This window comes from Rhea americana, unplaced genomic scaffold, assembly GCF_003343005.1.
Source record: "Rhea americana isolate MKP2758 unplaced genomic scaffold, rheAme1 scaffold_30, whole genome shotgun sequence".
NCBI classification, from domain to species: domain Eukaryota; kingdom Metazoa; phylum Chordata; class Aves; order Rheiformes; family Rheidae; genus Rhea; species Rhea americana.
This window is the reverse complement of record NW_028186424.1, coordinates 1,892,945-1,919,274: the sequence shown is the minus strand read 5'-3', so window position 1 is coordinate 1,919,274 and position 26,330 is coordinate 1,892,945. Positions and strand designations below refer to the sequence as shown.

General features: G+C 36.9%; 1 protein-coding gene across 1 annotated transcript in view; it reads left to right on the top strand.

Annotated features, from left to right (window-relative positions):
• The window catches only part of CUNH4orf50 (chromosome unknown C4orf50 homolog), a 30,984-nt gene extending 5,044 nt beyond the window's left edge, over positions 1–25,940 (top strand). The window contains exons 4-13 of the mRNA XM_085309685.1: positions 2,548–2,662; positions 3,447–3,580; positions 3,990–6,200; positions 6,487–6,588; positions 7,703–7,849; positions 12,114–12,290; positions 14,662–14,718; positions 15,123–15,305; positions 24,157–24,399; positions 25,551–25,940. Coding sequence (XP_085165811.1) covers positions 2,548–2,662; positions 3,447–3,580; positions 3,990–6,200; positions 6,487–6,588; positions 7,703–7,849; positions 12,114–12,290; positions 14,662–14,718; positions 15,123–15,305; positions 24,157–24,399; positions 25,551–25,940 — 3,759 coding nt within the window. The remainder of the gene's footprint in view (positions 1–2,547; positions 2,663–3,446; positions 3,581–3,989; positions 6,201–6,486; positions 6,589–7,702; positions 7,850–12,113; positions 12,291–14,661; positions 14,719–15,122; positions 15,306–24,156; positions 24,400–25,550) is intronic.
• Positions 25,941–26,330: the final 390 nt, after the last annotated feature.

The following is a 26,330-nucleotide window of genomic DNA, read 5'->3' as shown; positions in this document are numbered from 1 at the left end:
ATTCAGCTTCTGCCAATATATTTTGCTGACAAAGAAAAATTCTTTTCATAGAGAGGACTCAAACAAAGTTTTATTCTTTATGCACTAGGGTGGGAGGTTATTTTTCTTCTGAAGATTTGTTAAATAAAGTGAAATCAGCTAAGCCTCATTCTTAGCTGCCCTACTCAGATTGTGATATCCCAAGGTCTATCTGTTTTTTAACTATAGCTAATTGGGAGATAATGACCATGTACAAAAACCCTTTAGTTTAGGAGATCAATTGCATTGTGACTTCTCCTCCAGAACTGGGAGTGCATCCTTTGTCCATAAACTCCTGGAAGAAATCAAGACAAAGTTTTTAACCTGCCACTTGAAGTCAGCTTTAAAGACAAAGTGATTCTGTACCATTTGTGACTCCGTAGTGCCAAAGCAGTGAGCTCTATGAGGTTGTCTTTGTGCGGGAGAGGAAGAACGGTGAGATCCTCCTGAAGTGGCCTGTAGCACATAGGTTGCATAGTTAACCTTTGCAGAAATCTCAGGAAGGGTGCCTCACCATGCGCTTCTCCTCAGCTGCTCTGAGATGGCAGAGAGACTGACCGCTGTTACTACTCGTTAGACTTAGCCTGAGCCATTGCTGTAATTACTTTACCTAGTGAGTTTGCTTTTTCTTGGGTATGAAAAAAATGTTTTGAAAATAGCACAARCTCAGCATGTTTTTTTAGAAGGACTTGAACTGAGCATGGGGACAATAACCAACTGCACCATGAKGGGACTGCGAAACTAAAACGGAGGAGTGTGAGGGCTCTCAGTCTCAGAGCGGGAAAACAGGTAATGCAGAATTACTGTAGGTTTGGGAAAATTGAGGAGGGAGGATGGTAAGTATTGAGTTATCTGAAGGTGTGAAACGAAGCTGTATCACCTGGTATTGCTGAAGACTAACCAAAGAAAGTCTTCAGGAAACGGAATGGAAACCAAATTGCTTTGTTCTATCCTGAACCATAATAAAAGGTTATTTTTAACTCTTCCCAGAATTTTTTAACCATTTCTTTGTTCAAGTATTAATCTAGRGATCTATTACCGTCGGAGAGGATAATGAATCTGAATTACCCAGTTTTTGGTATAAGTGAGCATGCCATAGTTCTAGTTAAACCAGCATATTTTGTTCTGATGCACAGTCAGTTTTGTTCCTTAAATATCGTGCATAACATCATCATCAGCTGACTTTGTTGTTTTCTGCATTGCTGGTTGTATTTTCCTCCTCTTTAGCTACTGCTAGGATTCACTTGAATTGTTCTAGCAAAAAAAAGAGTGGTTCAAGAGCACAAGAAAAAATTCAGTATGCATAGTAAAAGGAGAAGGGAGACCTCTGGTGTTGTATGGTAAAACTGAAGAGGTTTCCCCCCTTGTCCTGTGTTTTCGTGTCACCTATAATCTCTAACCAACTGAGCTAAACCTGCCCCCTCATTACATTGGTCTTGTAATATTCAAACGAAAACATTTACAAGAAATATCCTATTTAAGCTCACCACGCTCCACCAGCAGCTATAAAAATGAGGAGTGGTATGCAGTCTAAGGCAGAATTTCATGCTGATACGTTTATGGAGAGCTACTGGTATATCAGTTTTCACTAAAAGAGCGAATGTGATCATTTGTCTATTCCCCAGCCAGGAAAAAAGTAGTTTGTGAACGCAGGATTATTAGACCCCTGTGAACACATGGTATTCCTCAGGAAATACCATATCATTCAAATGACAAGCACATCAGTTATTCCTGAAACTAGCCTTGGTCATTATTGTATTTTCATGCATTATTACTAGATCCAATTAGATGTCATGCCCTGGTCCTGCAGAGGTGAACTGCATCTCATCGAGGGATTTAGTCACATAAATCTTGTTGAAATTAGTTTCCAAAATTGGCAGCAGGGCAAGATCTGCATTATTCTGTTTGCAGCCTATGCCTGAATAAAAAATACAGGCAGAAGGAAACTGGTGGCACTTGTCTGTGTCTTAATTTATCAGGCAGTTTCTAAATGTATCCAAATTAAAACAGTGAGCAAAGAAAGATGTCAAGAAACACAATACAAAATTTATAGTTAAGTTATTGATTGAAAAGAAAATTTTATTCTGAAGGATTATTATACTTTTTACATAGCACTTTTCCTCTCTAGGAACAGTTATCTTTTTGGCCTTCACGGTGCTGGACGGTAAACAAGCAGTCTCATTCCCTACTTCATTAGACTTTCTTTTTTTCTTTTTGCTCATGGTCATATCATGTAGTCTCTGGCCTGCTAGTGTTCCGTCTGTAACATAATACAGGTATATTATTGATATTTTCTTCCCTAAATATTTGTGAATCATGAAGAAAGCATTAGGATGAAGTCTAAAATGAAGACACTTATTTTAAAAAATGGTGGAATGGGGAAATTGTATGAACTAATAGCAATTATAACAAAATAATAGATGTTTTTAATGTAAAATAGCAAAGGACATTTATTTGCCTGTCTGCGATACTACAAATATTGTACATTTATAATCTGTTTCTTCTTTTCCTCTTCCTTTTCCTATTAAGAATGGAGAGCTAGTCCAGGATGACCTTCAAAACCTGAAAAGGGGACCAGTGTTGCGTCTACTCAAAAGCAAAGCTGCTCAAACTCCAACTGTGCTACTACATGCTAAAGAGTCTGGTATGAAAACAAGCTGAAATTTTCATTTAGTTGCTATGCAGTAGAAGTGAAGATATTTTCATTCATGTGGTGCACATTACTAAGATGATAAAAGACCTTCTGAAAACCTAATCTGGAACCTAAAACATGAGAAGGTGAAGGAGTTGCTGTTCTCCAGTATGACRCTAGTATTTAGATACGAGCTCTCTCAGGAAATTCTAGGACTTCCGAGAAGCTATAGAGATGTGTAATTAGGGGATGCATCTTCGGTGTCCTGACTGAAGCAATGCTTTAGTACAGTGTTTGGGAATACTGTGCACCTCAAGTTTTTAGACCAACTATAACTTAAAAGCTCTGATCTCAACAAATTCTATCAGTCTAATTCTTCCCACTGAAATTAATGGAAATTTTATAGCAGATTTTAGTGGATGCAAATGCAGACCAACACTGAATTTCTTTTAACTCTGTAAGTTTAACCCATAAGTTTTCTTATACCCTCTATAATGAGATTTATTTGCCATTGTAAAGTGCTTTGATAACTGCAGATAAAACCAAAAAAAAAGTATAACTTATATTTAGAGCTTATGTTTGCTTATAGAATGTGTTTTCTTATTTAATCATGTAGGGCTTGTCTTCATATTGTTAGTGTAAATTTTTTGTTCTGCTAGAAGTGGTAGTTGTGGGCATACTACGATTAAAATATGTCCTGTTCTAAGAATTCAGGCCAGATGGTTTTGGTTTGGTTTGGTTTTCATGTAACTTTCTGTCAGTAGCATTTCACTTATTTAGTGTTTTACAGTAACAGAAACATCAGGATGTGGTTGTGATTGGGTTGAGGACGTGGAGAAGCTATTGGAAGAACTTCAGCCAGTTTTGGAACAAAATTTCAGTGCCCGTGCAGGAATTACTGAAGAACTCAGACTAACTGAGGCTGAGCAGGTAAGAAGAAAAGTTACTGCTATTCTTGTTATCTTTGTGAGCACAGTGAGTCTATGGATTGTGAGATAAAATGTAGAGCTGGTAGCCTTACAGATGAATATCAAAATAGCTTGAAATCATATCTATGACAGATGTTACTTAAGAGGAAAATAGGTGTACACTAAAAAAAGATTGATTTATTTATATCTTCTGCTATTACCCTCATTACAAGTCTTTAAATTGCTTGACAAATCTTTGAATTGTTTTAAAGTTATTTATATGGCAATATTTTTTCTCACTAAATAAAACCTATATGTAATCAAATATTTCATGGATGAAGTAAAAAATGAATTATGGTTAGCAAAATAGAAAGAGCAATACTTCTTGGCTTATATGTCTCTTTGAGACCTTTCTCTCTTCTTGTTACCAGATCAGCGTTAGAGATAAAAGGGCAAGTGCTCTGGAAGATACTTTCGTTCTCTTTAGACATATCCCAAGCTACCCTACAGCCAGGCTGCTTCCTCCTTGCTCTGAGAAGCTAGCTACTGATGAGACAAGTAAGGACACCAGAGGTGAAGAACACTCCTCTCAGTTTAAGGAACGAGCTATAAATCTACCAGCAAAGGCTTTGCCTGTTTCTGTGATGGAAGTTTTGATGAGAAAGAAGCCCCAGCTTACTTTGTTAGAACCTGAAAGCCACCACATACTCACTGTCACAACACTGAAGAAAGTGATGAGTCTGAATTTCAGTGAGGCAAATACCGCTTTTTGCCCTGATGGCCTTTTCCATTTTTCAGAAGGAGGATTTTCTGATAAGGTTTCTGCAGTTCTTCATGGAAAGACACCCTACACTGCTTTCACATTCCTGCTAGAAAGACATAATGTGGAAAGGTATAAGCAAAATAAGCAAATTCTGCCAAAAACCATAAGTGAAAATAAAAATTTGGATAAAGATGTTAATGGTGGAAAGTATCAACAAAATCTCTTTAGAGGGAGAGCTAAAGGAGAAGAAATGAAGAATGAGAAAGCACAGCCACAAAAGATGGCCTGTACTCTTGAGGAAATAAGCAAAATTTTAAATAAAACTGAGTTAATCAGTCCTGGTAAACAAGGAATGAACTCCAAAGACAATCTAGGTAGCCCACAAAGTGTCCGAAACACATATGTTGGTTTTAAAGACCTGAAGAAACATTCTGAAGAGAGTTTTGAATTAATGGAGAAACAAGGAAACCTCTCAGAAATCTCCATCCCTGGCAAAGTGAATAGGGTATATACTGGAGGAGATGGAATAGAAGAGAAAGGAGAACAACCTCAGAAACCGACGGAACAAATAAACCCTTCCGGAAATGGACTGAAAGAAAAGAAAGAACAGGCCCTGAGGCTACGTGACCCAAAAGAGAATTCCTCCTGTCAAAGAATGGCGGCTGAAAGAATGCAGCGTGCATACCCTCAGAAAGCTCCTCGCTTGGAGGAAGAGAAGTATCCACTAAACATTTATTCTCCTGTGCAAGAGAGGAGTGTATGCCTAAGGAAAGTGTTATTGCTAGAGAACGATTTTGATGAGTCTTTCTGTCATGTATCGTCACTGGAAGCTAATAATGAACGTAACGTGAAAATATGTGAACTAGAGAAAGTGGTGGTTATGTGTTCCCAGAGGATATTTCTACTGATGCAAGAGAATGAAAAATATTCCAAAAAAGTCTGTATGTTACAAGAGGAGAATGAGAGATATGCTCAGAAGATATGTGGACTGGCAGAGGAGATGGATGCATATTTTCAATACATTTTAGAAGTCGATGAAGCTGATGTTTCTTTCCAAAACTTACTTAACGAGAAAGAAATTGCTGATGAACGTTTTAATATTATTTCAGAAGAAAACACCATGAATTCAGAAACAAATTCTGCTGAAACCTTTTCTAAGAACCTCTCATGGATTAAAGAGAAAAATAAGAATTCTGGAATAGAATTGTTGATGATGGAATCAAATAAACTTCCCAAGAGTGTTTTATCCCTGGATGAAAGGAAAAGGAGATATTTCCAGCTGCTTTCCAACCTGAAAGAGGAAAGAAATAGATGTTTCAAAGACATAGCTAAACTATTGCAAGATAAGGAGAATTATGTAGCAAAAAATAATGAATTAGCACAAGARAGAGAGAGAAATTTACAAAGAATCTCTCTTCTGGAAGGTGAAAACGAAGCTTTATTAGGAAGCTTGGCGGAAATAAAGGATGAACAAGATAAATGCAGGACCTTGGTTTCAGAGCTTCAGGAGTGCAAAACCAACTGTTACCAAACAATTTCTGATTTACAAGAGGAAAAATGTGTACTGAGAAGAGATGTAGACAGAATCAAGAGAGAAACTTCGGAACAGCTTCTAGAACTTCAGAAAGCAAATGCAAATTTCATTTTAGAAAATAGCAAATTGAAAGAATTAATGGCATCTTTGGGTTTCACCTGTGAAGATCTGAGCAAAGATAAAAATATGGAAACACAGGAAAAGACAGTAGAACTAAAAGAAGAAAATACAAGCCAAGGGCGCGATATGAAACCATATAAAGTTGAAACAGCATGTAGTGTAACTCAGACTGAAGAAAAAGAAATTCTGGGTGTAGATCCTTCAAACTATTTCACCAGAAAAGAGGTAAATAGAAACTATAAGGAGTGATATCAAGGATCTTTTAAAGAAAGGGGGAGATCTAAATGCCATTTGGAGAACAAAGCTAAATTAACTTTAGAATATAGAAAATGTTGTCACCTCCCATGTTCTGGGGATCTGAGGTGCTAAAGTTAGCTTAGAAACAGAAGGCAAATTACCAAAGAGTAATCAGCAGAAATAAGCCCGAATTCACATGTATATTTTTCTGTAAAAATCTGTTACTCTTTTGTGTGCATAAGAGGAGTCATGTCTTCTTCTGTCATGTAACCAGGGCAGCACATCTGAAAGCTACAGCATGATGAAAGAGCAACTGGAAAGAGCAAAAGAGGAACTAAAAATGCAGGAAAAGGAATTAGAAAAATCAAAAAAGGAGGTAACTTTCTGTGTCTTTTTCAGAAGCAAATTTGTTTTTTTCCCTTGTTTTCTTACAAAGCTATTCTTCTTTCTGCCACAATTTAACACTGCTATTGAGGGAGAAGTCTGTAATCTGCAGACCCAAAATGTAGCTCTTTGATCTTCCAGTTAAGTGAGGAATTGTACAGTCAGTCATTGTTGGCCAGAATTTTAGGTGAAGTTGCATTCCTTCAGCACGCTTGTGGTACAAGCAGAGTGCTTAATAAGGACACATTGTCCAAAATACTTGTCATAGCCGTCTGTGGGCAGACTGCTTCCCTCCCCTTCATTAGGAATGAATTTCTGAGAAGAGTAGAAGCACTGAGGATTATGGCAAACATGAATTTGATGTGGTTTTGAATAAGAAGGAAAATGATGTAAAATCTGACAGTCAAGGGATTTTGCAATATCCAGTGATAACTCAAAGCATGCACGATGCCCCTTCTCTTGATGACTGTGTAGTAAGTATGAAGTCTCACACCATCTACGTGGAAACTCTTGTTTGGATGGCTAGTTCCCTGCCTGTGCACAGCAAATTTGCAGTTTTAATACCAATCAAGGAAGCTTTCTGGGTTGTGCCTTTCCTAACACCTTGCCTTTCACATTCCTACTTTTATCAATCTCCTCTACCTGCTTATCTGAGCAGAGTGTGCATGGGCTTTTTCTCTACTGTATTTCTCATTTTGATATTTTGCAGCATGCACTTTTTTACACTACCTGATACACTACTTTGCCTTTTCTCTGATTGCCTTCAAAGAGTTAATCTTTGAGAGTATATTCATCTTCAGTTGCTTAGCTTTACTCAGAATACTCAAGATATCTTCAAATTTAGAAACCAATTTAAAAAGTAATCTACTTTTGTATAACTCTAGTTAGATAGAGTTTTTACCGTATTGACTTTAAGGATCTTACTCATTTCTTATAAGATGACTGTGAATGGTGTGATTCCATTTTCTTCAATCAATTTACACCAATGTAAAACTTGTGACATTGAAATCAGACTCAGTCCCAGGGTTGCAAACTGATATTGAGAAATGATACCGCTGCTAGACCAACTACTTTCAGTAATTTTGCTTTTTTATTCCTCCTGTTAGGCTCAGAAGTGGTACAGAGAGCTTGGCTTTGCAGAAACAAGATATGAAGAAATAAAAATACATTTGACACAGGTTCTTTCAGAATTAGACCATCTTAAACAAGAATCTGGGGACAAAATGTTTGGAAAGCGGCACTGCAAATTAATGGTATGTATGTAAATGGCATGGAGGAAAGCCTTTCTTTGGAGAGGATATTTTAGCTGCAGAGATAAATGTTATTGGCAATAGATTTGAAGGAAGTATGGACCAGCTAGAGTCACTGGAGCTATAAACTTGAAAGTGAGCAGGAATACAAGGCAGACCACAGGTTTACAGGATGACAGCTTACAAGGTGGACCACAGGTTTACAGGATGACAGCTTTTCAGCACAGGCTCTACATAGGTGTTATAGACACAGCCACACTGCTTAAGAGGTGCTGTCTTGCTGCCTCCATCCAGAACCTCTTTCTGAGGTAYGGATTTTCAGGTGGACTTAATAGAGTGCTTCAGTCTCGGTAAAAGTTTCATGTTTTCCACCAGAATGAAGTGCATTGCAAAAAGATTTTTAGTTATTGAATATTCCAATGTCTCCTTGAAGAAGTTTTCATAAAAGCTTTTCAGCTAACCTCAAAAATGTTCCAATCCTTCTTGACAGGAGAACGGCAAAGAGGAAATATTTCACATTTTTCAGATGGAAAAAGTTTTGAAACAAAGTATAGTATTTACAAGTTTAGTTTGAACGTGTTAGATGAGGCTTTAGAAGAAAATAAGAACAAATTCTGGAAAAAGTAAATATTTGGGGTCAGTTCAGCTGTTTATAAATATCGCTGTTTATACTGTTTCAGTTCCTTAGTCATCCTCGCTGAGGGCACAGTCTTCTGTAGGCCATCTGCAAGTCCCATGTACTTATCTCAGATTATCTGGTGCACCTTAAATGGCACTAGGTGCTGATGTTTAGGCAACAGATTGTGATCACTACCTTAAAATGAAAGATAGACAGCTTAATCTCAAAATGATGTAGTGGGATGTAGCATCTCAAAACTTAGTGAAATTTTAAGAAGAAACCCCAGACAGTTTTTTAAAAAACCTAAGTGTCTGTGGTTTCAGTTAATGAAACATGTAAGCTTTTCAGAGCTTTTTTGGGCAACAGAGATAAACCCTTTTGTTTGGGGACAATCTGGGGCAATTATTACTATTTCATGGTGACCAAATTAAGGTATTAATTATTTCTATGATTCATTCATTAATCTTTGCAGAGCATTTGTRTGCTGGAAAAAGTACAAGTCAGCCTTTCTTCTGAAAAGTCACTTTTAAATCACTTCAGTAAACTAAATTTTTCATGTTTTTTTAATCACTAATATATATTTATATATACTAGTAATATAGCTAGCTAGTAATATAACTAGCAATATTGCCAAGTTGCCTGGCATAGATCTCAATTCTTTCTCTATTTTATATCTTTACTGTAGGTTGGTAACAAATTCTACCCTTAAAAACATACTCGTCTCCTTCCGTTGTTAAAGATGGAGTATGTGTACATCCGAGAACTTCTGCTACAATATTTGATGCTACAATTAATTATCTGGCATGACATAAATCCATGATATCTTGACAAAAGGATGTTGATTTGATTGGCAAAATTGAGCAAATTGCTGTGCGGATAGAGAACAGACAGGTTATACTGGAGCAAAGAGTTTGACTTTGTTTCAATATTAGTCTTTTAAAATAATCCTGTTAATAAACATCAAACTGTCATTCCTGGTTTGGTGTGAAATCCTTAAGATGTGACCTAAATTTCTCTAGATAAAAAATAAAAATGATTTTTGACACAATGATTACTATGAACTACTTTGCTAACGTAATTTTTMTTCCTGAGGGCAGTTGTGTGGACTAATAATCATGTTTTTATTTGCAGTTAGTTGTCACCCTATCCAAAAAGTTCTTTTCATCCCACAAAGATACTAATAGAATAGGATATAGTCAAGCACAGTCTTATTCTTTCTCCTGTTCTAAACTCCATTTATTGGACATCTTCTGTCCCCAGTGCTTGAAAGAAGTGAAGATGTGTTTTTCTGTATCCAGAACCTAGGTTGCAAGGTCTTTCAGACATGTTTCAAGTCTTTTAGGACTTTGAACATGTTTTATGTTCCGCAGCACCTGACACTAAAGGATCCCAGTTCTTGTCTGAAATTCCAATACATTGATATTGCACATTGCAAATAAAAGGGAATTGAGATAATACACTCCAGACTTTCTTAGGGTCTGCTAGGATTCTTTGTTTCAATGGTTTTACTCACAGAGGAAGCACCATTTAGTGCAGAAATATTTGGGGAGTTTTTCTGGGATGCTAAGGTGGCTTTCTGAACTGCAGTGTTGTAGTAGGAGCTGAGGAAAAATACATGTGGCTGAACAGGAAAGGAGCACATTATTGTTTTACAGCTTTGAAAATCAATCCAAGAGTTTTGGATCAAATGTACACAATAAATGAGTTGCCAGGCCTCCCCAGCAAACCCCAGACACTAGGCCTGGCCTGTAGCCACAAAATCAAATGCAGTTTCATTTTCTCTTTGAATTTTCAGATGAGTTCAGCATGCATAAGAGAAGGAAGTTGTTTTTAATGTTTAGGCACCAAGATGAAAGGCTAAAGATCCTGCCATTTTTGTAAGAACTCAATGAGTTAAATGATAGGTTTGGAGTTTGGTTATCCTTTGGTGTATTTTACTAAACTCAGCTTCTGTCTCACTCTTTTGCAGCTTGGCTGTATAACCAATGGCTTTTGTTTGTTGGGACATCTGACAGAGTGATCATAAATTAATATTATTTGCTTCTTTTGTTATTTGCAACTACAAAAGATGCTGGCAGGTCATCAAAATGCAAAAAGGAAGAGGGAACCTCTGACTTTAAACTTCAAACAACATTTTTCCACCTCTTTCTCCGTTAAGTCTTTTCAGTCAGGGAATATTTCCATTTTTGATTGAACTTTTTTTTTTTTTTTTTTTTTTTAAATTATATTTTGTGTAGGAATGAAGAAAATGAGAAAATACCATGTCTCAGACTTGTACTCAGGTTTTGTCAGTGCAACCCTGACCTAGTCAATCTTGATAGCTCTCCAACAGTTATTATTGTTCTTTTCTCTTAACACAAGAGGGAGCTAAAATTTTGATGCAAAGCATAGTCTGGGTTATTAGAATATTATGTATAGAGTACTTGTTTCGTTAAGAAAAGCAATATGAAAATACCATATTTCTGTTTTCATCTGTGTTGCAACAGTGTGATACCACTTCAGTTCGCTGTTTCCTGTGAAACTGAGTTTTGRTACCTTTAGTATGTTGTAGTTGCTAAGGGTGTCAAACTTGGAAAGATTTTCACTAAACTAGGAAAAACTAAACAGTCACTGTGTGTCATGGCAGAACAGTAGCTCTTCTCCCAGGTCTATCAGTGTTAATATCCATTAAAAACAGAGCAACTTCCTGCATTTTTTGTCAGAAGATTTTATGGTTTTACCACAGTGTATCATAGGTCTGACTAGAATTTTTAGCTTAATTGCGGAAATGCTATAATCTCTTTAGACTTACGTATATAACGTATTATAGCAAAGCTTGAACAGCTGTTTGTTTCAAGTCAGTCTTTTTTTAATACAAGGTCAAAAGAGCAGAAATGTGTTTTGTAAGACTTTTGTTGCCCTTAGATTTTCCTCATTCTTTGACTATACATTTAACTTGATAGTATCACTTCTAGGAGCTGATCTAATGATGCCATAAATCTAAAGCTCTCACCAATCCTTTCAGTCTAAGTGCACGAAATTGAAGAAAACAGATTGAGGAGCAGGAGTTAAATTCAGATCTTCCTTCCTCTTGTCCTAAACCTCTAATACTACATTTCATGTAATTAATATTTTCTTTTTTAATATTAAATATGAAATCTGGACTTAAAATSTGATTAGTATTAGTAGTCTTGCAAAGCACAAATACAACTGTGAGTCTAGAATTTGTTCTCTGAGATAAATRTATGTGGAAAACCAAGGGACGTATTATATAGAAGTTGGAGCAGGAGACTAGGGACTTTTGAATTCTATTCTTACTCACTGTGTAACCTTAGGTTAGACAGTTAATCTGTCTGTGTCCCAGTTTCCTCAGGTATGAAATGATTATAATACAATACTTACCTTGAAGGGGCACTGTGAAATTCTAGTCCTATACCTACCCTCACAGRGAATCAAGAACTCCTTACTCATAAACAATTTTAAGGTTAGTGTGAGACATTAGTGCTAATATGTTTATGAATCTTTGACGTCATACAGTTTATACCAGATTAAAAATATTAGTGACATACACGGTATGTATGCTGAGAAATTTAGCACTCAAAAACATGATTGAAAATATTTTTATTATTTTATGCATCTAATTTGAAAATCTATGTATTTGCTGTCTAGCCTGTGTACACTGTGAAAGAAGYCCAAGAAATGGAGGAGAATAAAATAACCAGTAAAAGATTAGAGCAGCAAGTACTGACTTTGAAAGCCCAGCTCAGGGACCAGGCTGCATTACAAAATCAGTTCCAAGATTTGCAAAATGATGTGGAACTCCTTCAGGCTCAGCTATGTGAAAAGGTACAATAAAGCTGTTTTCTATATGCTTAACTGTGTAGATTGATGTGAGCTTAGACTTCAGATTTTACTTTGTTCTTCTCAAATGAGAGTCCTGAAATGTTCTTCTTCCCTAGGAATGGGTCTGGRGATAATTAAATGGTATGCAAGCCTATAAATTTACTCTGTTTTCAGAGAAATAAGGGAAAGATGTAAAATGCTTGGGTGGTCAACATATTGGAAAAATAATAGTCTCTTTATAAAGAAAGTCACTGGCAGGGTCTACTCTCCCTAGGGTCTTAGGGTCTCCCAAAGCCTAATGCTAGCAAAGTGGTACTGAAGTTCTTAGCTGAGCAATCTTCTTTGCTTAGTTATYGGGATTTTTAACATTCCCAACTCTCTTGACACACTATATAAGATTAGTAGAGTGCTCTAGTGATAGAATTTTGGACRATTTATTTTTTTGATCTACCTGTTAAGGTTACACATTAAGAATTTCTTAACGTTTTCAGGTAGATGTGTGGTTTATATATACATATAGCTGTATGTGYATGTATGTATATGTGTGTGCRTGTATATATATATGTTTTTAATGACATAGTTATTCTGGAGAGAGCCTCTGTGTATACGCAAATATACTCACACAAGCAGTTCTTACACTTTTGCCTTGTATTTCGCCTGCCGAACAAGAGCACACGCACTGATGAACGTATACAGAGGTGCTGCCGTAGCTGTCAGTGAAACTGCAGCTTCTGAACTGTCACGTGGAGGCAAATTCCTGCCTGGACTTTGTTTCCTTTGAATCCCCCCCCCCCTTTGCTCCCATTTTATTTCTTTGGAAACTATTTTGGGGAAACAGATGATTGGTACAACGTGAGCCAAACGACTAAATAGTTTTCTAAGTAGTTCTCTTCGTCTTATTGTACGTGTAGAACATACTCCTCCTCTGCCTCTTTTCTCAAGTAAAAGAGACACAGTTTCCTTTTACCTATTGAGCACAAGTTTCATCCTACACCCTTTACAATAAATCCAGTTTTTTTATGTCTACAGTKCTACAGCTCTTTATTTCCAGCCTTGTCATGTACGGTGATTTACTTATAGCCAGTCCTGTACAGAGGGTTAGTGGCTCCTCTCAGGAGCTGATTAGGATGCCTCTGAACAGAGTGGTGGCAGTAAAATGGAGTGTTCTGCAGTGTCTGGTATCTCGACTGATGGAGGGTGCATATCAAATGACAGGTAAATAATGGATGAAATGTGCTATCCACATAAATAGGCAACTCATAATTGCATGAGCCGAGCGCTTTGTTCCTTGCCTCCTTACGGCTATACGGGCTCAATGAAGGGTCCTATAGAGCGTGGGGCTCATAATGCCAAGGTCACGGGTTCGATGCCTGTGCTGGCCACTTGTCTGAGAGCTGGACTAGATGATCTCCAGAGGTCCCCTCCAAGCTTGCCAGTTCTATGATTCTATGATTCTACGGCCAGCTTCTGCTTTGTTCCCTCAGTCCTAGCAGAAAGTAAAGACGTTTCTCTCCTCTCCTATCTACTGCATTTCTTCCCAAGCCCATGATTTATTAGCTGAGGACCTGGAGACCTCTTTCAGCATAACTGAGTTCTTATGAAGGGAATCTTATGTTTAATGCACATAATATATTTACTGAAGGCTTTGTAGAAATACAAATTGTCAAATAAAATGAATATAGATGAATTTGTACTTTATTGCCAAATAATACTGCATTGAATCATAGCTCAGATAGATTTTATCTAGCAGATTACTGTTTTTTTCCTGCATAACTGGAAAGTAGGTTACCCACGAGCAATAAACATTTTAATGCTAAGGTGCAGTTCAGGCCATCTGGCTCCTTTCATAGTAGAGGACACACATTGACCCTGGCAGAGGAGTAGGAAGCTGTTGAAGTATACTTTTCAAAGCCTGACATGGAGTATATGTGGAGAAACTCTCTCTGWGTTTCTTTTATTTTGCAACATAATATGGATGAGAAAAATGGAAAACTGCTACCCAAAGGAGTAGTTTGGAAGATCTGCAGATTAGATGAGAATATGAATGCATAATGAAGGATACCAGGTCTTTAATGTGGTGGTTGCTTTGATGAAATAACATCAGTGGTGTAAGCCTCCATCTAAAAATGTCCCAAAGCATTTGGTAATATATAATGTCAATGTTAATGCTAGGGCAATGTTTGAGTGTAAGGGCCTATTGGTATACAAACAGTCTCTTAGGCTGCTTTATGTTATGTTATTTGATACAGGCTCATACAAATATGCAAAGTGTATGCCTTGAAAGTCAGATCTAAAATAAATATCAAAGAGCTACAATGGTACTTTAAAGTGACTCTTGAATAACTTAAAGTAGTATGTTTTACCATTCTTTCAGGTGAAAGAACTTCAGAAGAGAAAGTATGAAGCAAAGTTGACACTAGCTTCTCTGCAGGTGAAATTTCATTTTCAAATATTTTGCTGAAAAGTTCTAGTTTATCCTGTTGGTTATATGATTTATTTATTTTTKAGTGTATTATAACCATTCTTTCTGTGGTACATGCACCTGCTTTCTGGAAATGCCACTGACTTAGGCTGCTTGTTAYGGGGCTTCAGGCACAGGTGGGCTAACAAGCTTGTCAGTGGGGGACCTTGCACATGGGAAAGGGAAAATCTCGTTCTAGCTTGTTATGTATTCCTGTAGAAGGCTGCAGAGGTGCTGAATGCATAGGAAAACATAGGAGTGCAAAATATAGCTTTGGGTTAAAACGTGCAGAATTACATCAGACACAACATACAATCCGGAAGTCTCAACTTCAGGGGAATGAAATTCAACCTGTATGTGTTTGTGCTGTGTAGGCTAAGCTGGCTTGCCTCATCCGAAAATGCCAGGAAAGGAACAACTTAATTATCAGGATGCGTGGCGAATTTTGCAGGAGAGGAATTGTTAACTCAACTTTTGATGAAGAAGTGAAGAAGTTGGTGAATGATGTGGCACTGAGAGAGTATGCAATTACTTTTACACCAGGATGTAATCAAGAGGTAAACATTTATATTTACTTTTAGGATCCTCCAGTTGCATTAAGTCAGTGATTTTAGTTTTTAATGGGACTGAGTGTAATTAACATAAAACATGTCTGGGCACTTACGAAGTTCAGGCGTGTTGGTGGAGTTGTCCATTTAACTGCAGTTTTGTCAGGGTGAATCTTCTGGAGCTTCTCACAAAGTATGTCTGTTCTTTGTGCAAAAAACCACATACCTAGCAGTTTGATTTGGATGGCTAGCCTGGTAGATAATGGGCTTACATGATASAAGTTGACTTTAAATCAGACTTTTGCATTCTTGTCCTGCAGGACACATTGTATCAGATTTCTGAAGCAACCTAAGAAAAAGCTGTTCTAGAATGAATCATTTGAAGGTTTAAGTCAACTCAGTGGATATTCATGTTCAAAACAGAGTGATCTGTGTTTCACTGGCAAGACGAAAGTGGTTCAGTAGGATACAACGGGGCTCTGCCTTACAACTAGTTCTGTTCAAATTTATCATCAATATATTGGATGATGAGAATATACTTTCATATTTTTTGTGTGGAAACTGCTTGCAGACATTCTTTAGGATGTGAATCTGAACTTGGCAATGTGGAGGAACAGGAATTCCCTTCTAGAACTCTGGTAACCTTTAAGTAAGCGCTACTTTTTCTTTCATTTTCTCTCTGTTATTCCTTTAGACAGTGGCTGTAGAGAAACCCAAACTATTTTTGATATAGTTTTGATCAAATATACTYAATCAGAATTTATTTTTGTTGCTGGAGGAAAAGAAAATATATTTTGCCTTATACATTWGCAGAACATTGAGAAGGTGGGTGCTTGTGTTCTTTTTACTTTTTTTCGTACTTCAGCTATYGTAAGTAATGCATGGCAAAATGAATTCATGAAAAGTAATTTATTTATAAAWTACTTTGACATCTGGTTTTTGTCAGCAGAAGTAGAGATGGCTCAGAATGGGCATATAGAATAGCAAAATCACAGGATTATTTTGCTAATTATTTTACACATAAGCCACCATATTCCGTATCATTCTGAYGGAACTTATTCTTCTAGTGTTATTACATGTTGTAAGCTATCAATTATACTTATTTCTGTGGCTCATTCCAAGAAGTAAATTAACTTTATGTTAAGGAAAAGSTAGACTGACTCTTCAAGATAAGTGGTGAAAGGCTTTCAGTTCCACTGTAGTAATCAGAAAAATAAGAGTTTACTAGTTTCATAAACTTGGGGATGCATTCTGCCCATGTTTGGTAGTGAGGRGTTTTATTTGCTTATGCATTCACATCTACATGTTGTATTTTTTAATAAAAATTTTGTAAGAATTTTATTTGGAATGAATTTAGGGCATTTAATCTGTTTGTCTCCATCTGTCCTTTAGCTACCATCTTCCTATCACAAGCAACAGTGTTAAGGTAAAACAAGAAGGTGAWGTGGTTGCAGGATTCCCATCCTAGATGCTGTGTCTGTGTCTTCTCTGAGTAGGTTAAGTCTAGTTCCACCACCGCATGGCCTAAGTTCACACTGAGAACGGATGTTTTGTGAGAGAAGTTAATAACTTATCTATCAAAAGTGAAGATAATACTTCACTACCTCCCATTGCTGCTCTGAAGATATTCAGACAGTTAATCAGACATTACTGTAATAAATGAGCATTACAGGAAAGCTCATCAGTAAATACCAAAATACTATGCACATTTACACTGCCTCCCCGAATGTCTAGTTACTACAAAGTGAACACCTCTAACAGGAGCAAGTGAGAGACAAAGGTTAAATCTGTAGCCTGACTATGAGTGACTATTCCTAATTTAACAAATAATAGTTAAAGTCATAAAGAAGAGAGTATGTTTTGCATTTTTATGATACATTCTTTTGGTTTTTCAAATCCTGTACTGAATTATGTGGACATATGGTAAACTGAACTGACTTTTCAGCTTTGAGGATTTTTTTATGCATTTCAACTATTATTCTCACTGGAGTTCACATCTAAGATTCCTAAGTTATGCCCAGCTTTTACTTATATAAAACATCTTGGAAAGCTCATTCCCTTCCTTCCTCTCAGATTTTACTTCTAAATCATTCCTAACATTTTAGTGCTTCTAGGGAAAACACAGTGGCCATGTGTGTATTTTTTTCCTCTTAAAGTAAAGACTGGTAATTGGTTTTATTCATTTCTGGACCAAAGATAAACTGAAGTCTGTTACTCATTGGCAGGGAACCTGCCTGCTTTAGCTTACTGATGAATATCAACCCAAGGTTTGCAGTGATGCATGAAGGGCTGGTCCAGAGTCCTTTGAAAGGAAATGGACTCTTATTAAATTCTGTAGTTCAGTCTGGCTTTCTGTAGTTCAGTGAAAAACATTACATTCTGGTCTCAGAAAAAATATATATACTTTAAAATTCTTTGAAGAACTGTATTTCCACTATGTTGGAATTATATATAGTTTGGATAGATCTGCACTATCTGTGTGCTAGGAAGCTCAGAGGAGGGCTTGTGAACATCAGCAAAAAACATCAGAATTACTCATACTTAAAAAAGTGAACTTCCATTCTTTCTTATTTAGGGCAGAACAGATGGTCATTCTTTCTAGAGATTAAACTCAATAAAGAAGGACTTTATTCAACCCGTTTGCCAGAAGTATTTTCTTCCTAATAGCCACCCCAATTAGCATACTAAAGCAATAAGGCAATGTGATACAAAGCCAAGCATCCAAGCATCCTGGGACCCTTTTTTTTTTTTTTTTCATTTTCAGCGTTCTAGGCTGTATTCTCAGTTGTTATAAAGTTGTCCCAATGGCTTAATTGCTATCTGCACTTGCTGAGAATTTCAAATCAGGTCAGCAGAGCAGCACTCATTTGGAGTGTTGCTGTTTGCATAGTCCAGTGTTGCATTCAAATGTTTTTGAGGGGTAAAGCAAACTGGCTTGGATCATAGAGTAGTATCCTATAATTCTGTTCATTTCCTCTGAGGCCAAATATACCTTGGACTGATCTATTAGGAAAAGAAAAGTCATTTTTTTTCCTTTACTGAGATTTTGTTCAGGTTTCTGTAAAGAATACCAGATTCTGAATGACTTTTCAAGCTATAACACTGTATAACAAAGCTACATACTACAATTACACAGAAGGTTTTATTTCAACTCTTGTTCATCCACAGGAAACACCTGTGTCAGTCTAGTAAAAGCAAAGGTTGTGTGCGAGATGGTGAAGAAAAGCTTCTTCACTTCTGCCTCTTGATTTTAGGGGAAAAAAAAACATTTTGGAAGCCGTAAGAATGACAATGTATGTCTAATATGGACTTGAGAATTTAGGAGGCAAAACCRGGTTAACCACAGCTGATTTCTAGACTTTGCTATATAGTTTACTTTTAAAAGATCTAGAACGAAAAACCATAGGAGCCACTTTTAGTGGGACAATAATAAATTTGGAAAACTGAAGTAATTAGAACCTTGTCTCTTTTGTTTGGAAAATAAAAAGCATGTGTCCGGAGAGCCCTCTGTGAGCTCCTGGGGACGAGGGCTGCCTTCCAGCCTGTGCACGTGGTCCGCAGCACAGTGCCGTGCCTGGGCTTCRCAGGCCTGCCTGGAGCACAGATAGCTCTGCCAACGCAGAGTGTGTGGCCARACTCAATTTTAGTGCCTTTGTCATGTCACGTTTTCCTGATTTTTTTCTTTTTTAAACACTGATGCTTTTCACTTGGAAGGTGCTTGGCCTCATCTTTCTATTCTTTCTATACTTCACAGTTGTAGAATTAATTCATGAACATTATTAGCAGTTATTGTTTCTCTGCCTATCCCCATTGAAAGTACGCAGYGCAGCCTTCACAAACTCATTACGTTCATTAAGCAGCTGACAAAAAGAACTGGGACTGGGGTTTGCAACAGCCAGTTCATTTGGGGTGGAAGGAGTAGAAAGGAAAAGATGACTTCAGATAACTAATAGGAAATGTGAGAGTCTTTTTCCCTGAACTTAGGGGTTTACTTGCAGCTTGAGAAGCAGGCTGTACGCAGTTTTACTAGCTGTGTCCATGCTGCTTCGGTAAGTTAGAGAACCACACAGAGGAGGAGCAAGAGAGCTTGGCTTGCCCATCACATCAGCTCATCCCAGCCTGTGCACCTCTGCAGCGTCTGTTTGGGCCTTTTCTCCCTCTTTTGGGGTGTGTGTAGGAATATAGGARTATGTTAATTATTTTCCTCGGATGAGGGAGCCAGTAAGTCCTGCCTTATGTCAAAAGCCTCTGTCCGGTGGCTGATGGCTGGTATCTGGTACTGGATGGTGTTGCTGTACCCATTCGCTTCATTTTCTCTCACACTGAAAGCCTTTGACTTTATGATAACTTTTATATATTATTTCCAGAGTGGATCTGAGGCTGTCGTGGCTATTTGCTCCCATTTCTCAGGGCTGAGGGGCAATTGTGTACACAGTATATATAAATGGTAGATTTTTTTTTACTTTTCATGGTCATCTTAAACCTTATGGATAGAAAGCTCCAGGCAAAGACTGTCAGAGTAGTGAGTTCTTTGTTTTATAGAAGAGGGGATAAATGCGTAGAGCAGTATAGGCTAATCGTTCTTTTCTTCAGGGGATTTCTTCTGAGACATTTTTGGGTAGAACCATGATTTTTTTTTCTATTTCTACACATTTTTTTTGCAAGAAACAGCTTTGTGCTTTTCCTGTGAATCGTATTTGAAAGAAGCAGCCCAGAGATAACATTCTCTGATGCTCTCTGTGAAAAGTTTTGCATGTGGCTGATGAGGTTAAAAGCTTTTCAGATATTGAGAGTTAGTTGTGTTTCATGTTCAGTAGCTGTACTTCAGGCAATTACATCTGGAGTATTTTTTGTCTATTTATTTTCACGATTATTGGAAACAAAAAGATATTTACTTGAGGGTTTCCTGCCCATTTATGTATCTATTTTAGATAAGACGAGAAGAGTCCCAGAAGTCACTGTTTCTCTCCACTGATTATAAAGAGGCCCTGGAGGAGATATGCTTCAGTCAAGTGAATCCTACCCTTAGAGTGGAGAAAGGGTTTAACTCTGGAATTTCAGGTTTTCTGAGAAATGCTAATCAAGACCAAGGGACCTTTCAAGCAAATTTTTCACAGGAAGAAGCTTCTTTTTTTTCTGACATTATAGAAAATGTGACTTGCACTTGGCTGGAATTCCAATGAGATGAAGGAAAGAGGAAGAAATGAGAAGGTGGTTGTTTAGTCATTTCTCTTAATKAAAGAGATTTTTACTGAGAGATATTTTATTCTTGGCCTTCAGAAAGGAAGATTATTGTAAATTTTGAAGGCTAGAAAATATGGATTAAAAACCGTTTAGGGCAGCCTGCCCTTTCCAGTGAATTAACTGATTCAGCTGCTTAATTATTCTGTATATGGCTTTCCTTGCAGATGAAATCTCAAGAATTTGTAATGACWGAGGAGATGGTATCTATTTAAGGTTACTGCCATTTTAAAGTAAAATTGGTTTTGGCTGAGAAATATTTAGAACTGTTTCCTGACAGCGTACATAATACAAATATTTTAGCAGTGGTTTTTGCTTGAATATATGGGCAGCAGGAGGAGTTAGTCTAGCACAGTAAATGCAACTAGAGCAAAAACCGTAATTATAAAAAGCTTTAAAAACTAATCTTCCTTTTTTCTGATAAATGTTAAATCTTAGATTAAGACAAAGCATACAATTAAAGTTTTCCAGAGAAATCAAAACTTTTTTATTTATATCTATGAAACCACTGTCTTTTTTTTTTTTAATTTGGAGGAAGGTGATTTTTATTGTTATTGTTATTTGCATGCTTTCCTGGACTTATTAGTGTGCAAATTTATACTTTTTCAGATTCAATGTAATACTGCAATATGTGGGGTAATCTTTGAAAAATTTAGAGGAAAACAAAAAAATTAAAAAGAAAATAGACCAGTATTGTAAAAATAATGTGAAACATTTAATTAATGAAAGAAATTAAGATATGGCATTTTAAAGAAAAATTCTAAGACAAAATGGATGATTTTTGGTCTCATGAATTAAGTGCTCAGCTATGTCCATAGTCTTACAGAAAATATGCTCTTTACGTCKTAGAGGGTCTTAAAATACTCTGAAGAGCCTTTCCTAGAGAATCATACGAAGTTTCTAATATAACCCACAGCATTCTCTGAAAACTTTTACCACTCTTGCAGCAACTTTATTTATCAAGGTTCTCRTGAACCCACCTTTCTATTGAGTTTCGATACTTTGTTCCAGAATTTAATAGTTCTGAGATACAAAATAATCTACAAGTTGAAGATTTGGTAATAGAAGCAAAGAAAAGACACTTACTTCAAGGAACTTACTTTTCTAGGAATGAAATGTACCAGTGTCACAGCTTTGCTTTGGTGCTATTTTTTTTTTCTTTTCTTTTTTCTGATAGCTTCACCAGCTCTCCTGCTGGCTGAGGAGGACAGTGATTTGCCTCGGTGTAGGTCACTGAACTCTAGAACTTGTACTGCTCATGCTGGCCTTTATCTATTGCTAGGGATGCCTCTAATTGTGCTTCCTGTAGTGGGAAAATTCTCATCAAATGATTTTGGATCCAATCTTTTCATGCCTCAGAAGATTTCAGAGCTCTCCTTTRCAAATCCTCCATCTGGTTCAGCTAGTCAGCATTGTTTGTGAGTGCCAGGAGAATATAACCATGCTCCTAAGCTTTGTTAGAAAACAAGGATTTCTGAAGTCTTCCTTGGCTTCAGTATTTATAGGGGCGGGCATCCMATATATAGCTTTCATTTTCCAGTTGGTTTGTGCATGGGATGCAAGGATATAATTGGGTATTCGTGCTATCCTACCTAAATAAACCGGCTGTATCTAGATAGTGTGCCAGACTCCCTCTATAGTCAGCRTAGAGGAAGAAACTCCTTTAGCAAAGAGTAGCAATCTAAATTATGTGCCTAAAGTTGGGTRATATGAGTGCTCCTTCAGTTACTGGATGTCATTATCTTGTTCCCTAGCCTGATGCTCAGCCTGAAGTAGATAAGCCAGGTGGTAGCTACTACTGAGGAGTGGTGGATGCCTCCGTTGGCATGTGTTGGGTGCTTAAATGGAAGCAATGGCTGGAATTCAGCAACATTAGTTCCCTCCCCTCACAGTGGAGAGCCAAGAACAGAAGGTGAAATGRGATCAAAGTGAGTGTTCGTTGCTCACATTTGTCGTTTGCTTTTTCTCACACAGTGCACCCTTGGGAAAGCTGGGTCCTGTAATGCACAGGGTCTAGAGATCAGTAGGCGTGGTCCACATTCCTGACCCTACCCAGTGTGTTTGTGTAGTTAAAAGTGATAAGACATACCCTTCAGGAGACCAAGCACTCTGTAAGTCACTCTGCAAGCAGGAGTTGACAGTGGTGTCTGATTCTCCATTTTCGGTGAAGAATGGATAAGGTGTGCAGCAAAAATGAGCTTTTTCTTGTCTGGTTAGCTTGAACACCTTAACAGTTGGGATTCAGGGTCATCACCAAGGCTATGGGCCAGTTCAGTGCCACTGATGTCTGTATCATGTAACCCTGACACTGGAGCTGCTCTTGAACTGCATGCAAGCCATACGTTTCTCATAAAGCTCCAGGCTGATCATTCCTGCAAGATGGTAAAACTTCTTTTTCTTGGCAATTGCAACAGCTCACACACCGTACATTCTGTTTCATGCCATAACAGCATTAGATTTTGATGCATGAGCTTGTCAGCAAATGCTTCCTTTACTGGTGTCACTTAAGAGCAATCTTATGTCACTATGACATTTCAGAATCTGCTGACTTTATGAATGGACACAACTGATGTAGCTAATGCTCATTGAAGATATACAGAGGAAAAACCATATATGTTTTTAGTTAAAATATATTCTATCTTAAATAACTGTTATTGACCTGGAATATTAGAAGTATTTGCATTTCTTGAGCTTTTGCAAGAGGACTAAGGTAATGCAAAATTAATAAATGATAATCACATTATTAATTTTGTAAATAATTAAAAAGAACTTCAGAGATCAAACTGTTGTGGACAATCTTAAATTATTTTTTGTGTGCAATTACAAGAAAAAATATGGCATTAATTTTGTTGCCTTAGTGCATTTATGTTTGGATGATGAAATGCTCTTGTCCTATGATGGTCACTTACTTTAGGGGAGATCCTGTCTTCCTTCTTATAACTGCTCTAGAAAACCACATAATCGAACAATTGACGCATTTCTCTCTAAAGATGGCTTCATTTCAGTGAAGAGGATATTCAGGAAAGATAATCTGAAAGCTTTGTTGTGATGTTAAAGTTGCTTTGGAGGCAAAATAAGATAAATTGAATTAAGGTAATTTTAATTTAGAATAAGAAAGTTTACATAMGAGTTTATGCAGCTGAACAGTTACACTTATGCAGTCTATTTAGCTTAACTTCCTTGAGCATTCATGGGTAGATAGACCTGAATTTGTTATGTARTGTGGGGTGAGAGAAGGTGTGAGCAAAAGATGTTACAAATTTTGAGATTCTTCAGGAGGAGAGTCAACACTGTGCAATTCTTAAAATTAATATTTTTTTATACTTTTCTCCAGTTTTCCTTAGTATCTAGATATAAATTTTGGATATAGTTAAAGTTGGAAGGAGGAGTTGATGAATGTTGGTTTCCATTTTAGATGTGGGAATGCTTCCAGGAGATTTAGAAATAACCTTAATATAATTTAAGTATTATCCTTTTCTTAATTTCTGTGAATTTTGTTTTATTTTACTTAATTTCAGTGAAAGTTGTTGCAATAAATGAATCCAAGAGGCTCTCAAATAAACAGTATTGTAAAACTTCATTTAACCTGAATTTCTTAAAATGATGTTTTGTCTTGCAGATATTGCCTTCTTCTGCAGATATTTCACAGGCCAATGGAGAGTCAAAGGATCACGAGACATACGTTACAGTGAACGGGATGACTGGGCTGATGCCTACAGACGCTCTGCGAAACAGGGATGACCTCCACGGTTCTTGCCTCACTCCCAGCATGTATGCTAGTTCTGCTGTAAAATTAAATAGTCCGGAGAGGATCATAGCCTTGCATCGGGAACTAAGACAAAACCATTGCAGTAATTGCCAGGTCAGTAAAACTGTTTTTGTAGTTTTTAGTTTGGTGAAATCTGTTATTCTGGGCAGTCATTTTATAGATCATATAAATATTTAAATGACCATTTCCAGAAATGCACATTTTTTTTTGAGTTTAAACAAGCTGAGGACAACAGACATTTAGTGTTTTTCATTATGCATGTTCTTCATTGCTTCATTGCTTAAGAATGGCTTGGGGCATATTAAAACAGTTCAAGTTTTTGTTTGCATCAAGATAAATTCTAGTAAGATCATCTTTGAAAAATGTTTGATGTTTAAAGAAAAAAGTCATCAACGCGTGGATCCTGTCCTACCTTTTTTTCATCCAATTTCTTTTTTTCCTTTTTTTTTTTTTTTTTTTTTTAGTGATCCAATTATTCCTGTGCCCTGAAGCTCTTTATAGTAATTTCCATTAACTGCAGAAATCCTGTTAAGAACAGAGTTGATCAATTGCAATTGCATTTGTGACAGTCTGGTGCTAAACTAAACAGGCAGGAGATTTCATCCTCTTTAAAACAATATAACCTCTCCTCAGTTCTTCAGAAACAAAATTCAAATATCTAATTGTTGGAGTCACTGATCTAAAGCAGTTAGCTAAAGCATTATTTTGAATTTTCTTTATAACTGTGAATTAAAATGAATGGAATAAAACAAGTTAAAGCAATATTTCTGGTTTTCATGTTAATAATTGAAAAAAATCATGCAAGATACAAATGTCTTTTTAAACAAGAAATTATTATACTGTGAAATGATAGCTTAAATAGAACTCTGAAAACACATGAAATCCTTAAGATATTTAATCCAGAGGATACTTGTGACAGTTCAGGTCTGGTTTCCTGGTCATTGTCACAGTCACGTATAAAAATGCATCAATGAAAATACTGTCATTAAAAAGAATTATTAGGAAGGGCAGAGCAAAAGCATCTCTTTGATTGATCCARTCTTTGCAAGCTCAGGGATTTTGTATATATATACCACGTGTGCTTTAATTAAATTCCAGTGAAAGCATGACACAGACCTGTTGTACAATTAAATGGAAAGCTGGGGCTGGCATTAGCCACAGTGCATAGAATGGCGTGTTTCTGTGTGTTGAAAAGCGTGCCGGGGCACCCAAAGTTATGCACTGTTTTTTTCTTTCCTCCTCAGATACCTTCGGTTGTCTCCTGCARTTCAGGTCTGAAGGCTGACTGCAGTCTGCCCAGGATCCGAGATGAAGCCCCCTGCCCCATGCCTTCAAAGATGAATGATACGCTGAAACTTTCCGAGAGTAGTGCTTTCTGTGCCGTAAAGGGGAGGGATCGGTTGTTGAAATGTGATGATGTATTTTTGGGTCAAATAGGAAATCAGCATGCAGGGGCAATTCCCCAGGGAATGAAACAGAAAAATGTCATTATGAATAACACATGGATCTCTAGAGAAAAAACAGATGGCTCAACCTCAGCTACCACGGCAAAAAGCTATTTGTCAGACTTGTTGTCAGCAAGTAATAAAGGTCGAAATCCTGTGGGGAGAAATCAGCTGCACTGGAAAGACTAGAAACCTCAGAAAYAAAACAAGGTAAAACATCTTAGCAAAGTGATTTCCCTATGGCTATAAAAGTAATATTCTTTTTAAGCAAAAAGATGTTATTAGTTAGCATGACCTAGCAATTATTCTCATAAGCATTTGAGATGACTGGAAAATTTACATGAGAAAAATCTGTGACACTTTTCATGATYGTATTTTCTTAGAACGTTTAAGAGCACTGAAACCTATGGAATTTTCGATAGCCAGACTGCCTTCCAATGTGCCTTCTACCGTTTGTTTATGATTTTTTTTCCTTTAACTGAGACTGAAATATCTATTAGATCATTTTTACTTATACATATATATATATATATATAATCTATTAGATCATTTTTACTTATACATATATATATATATATA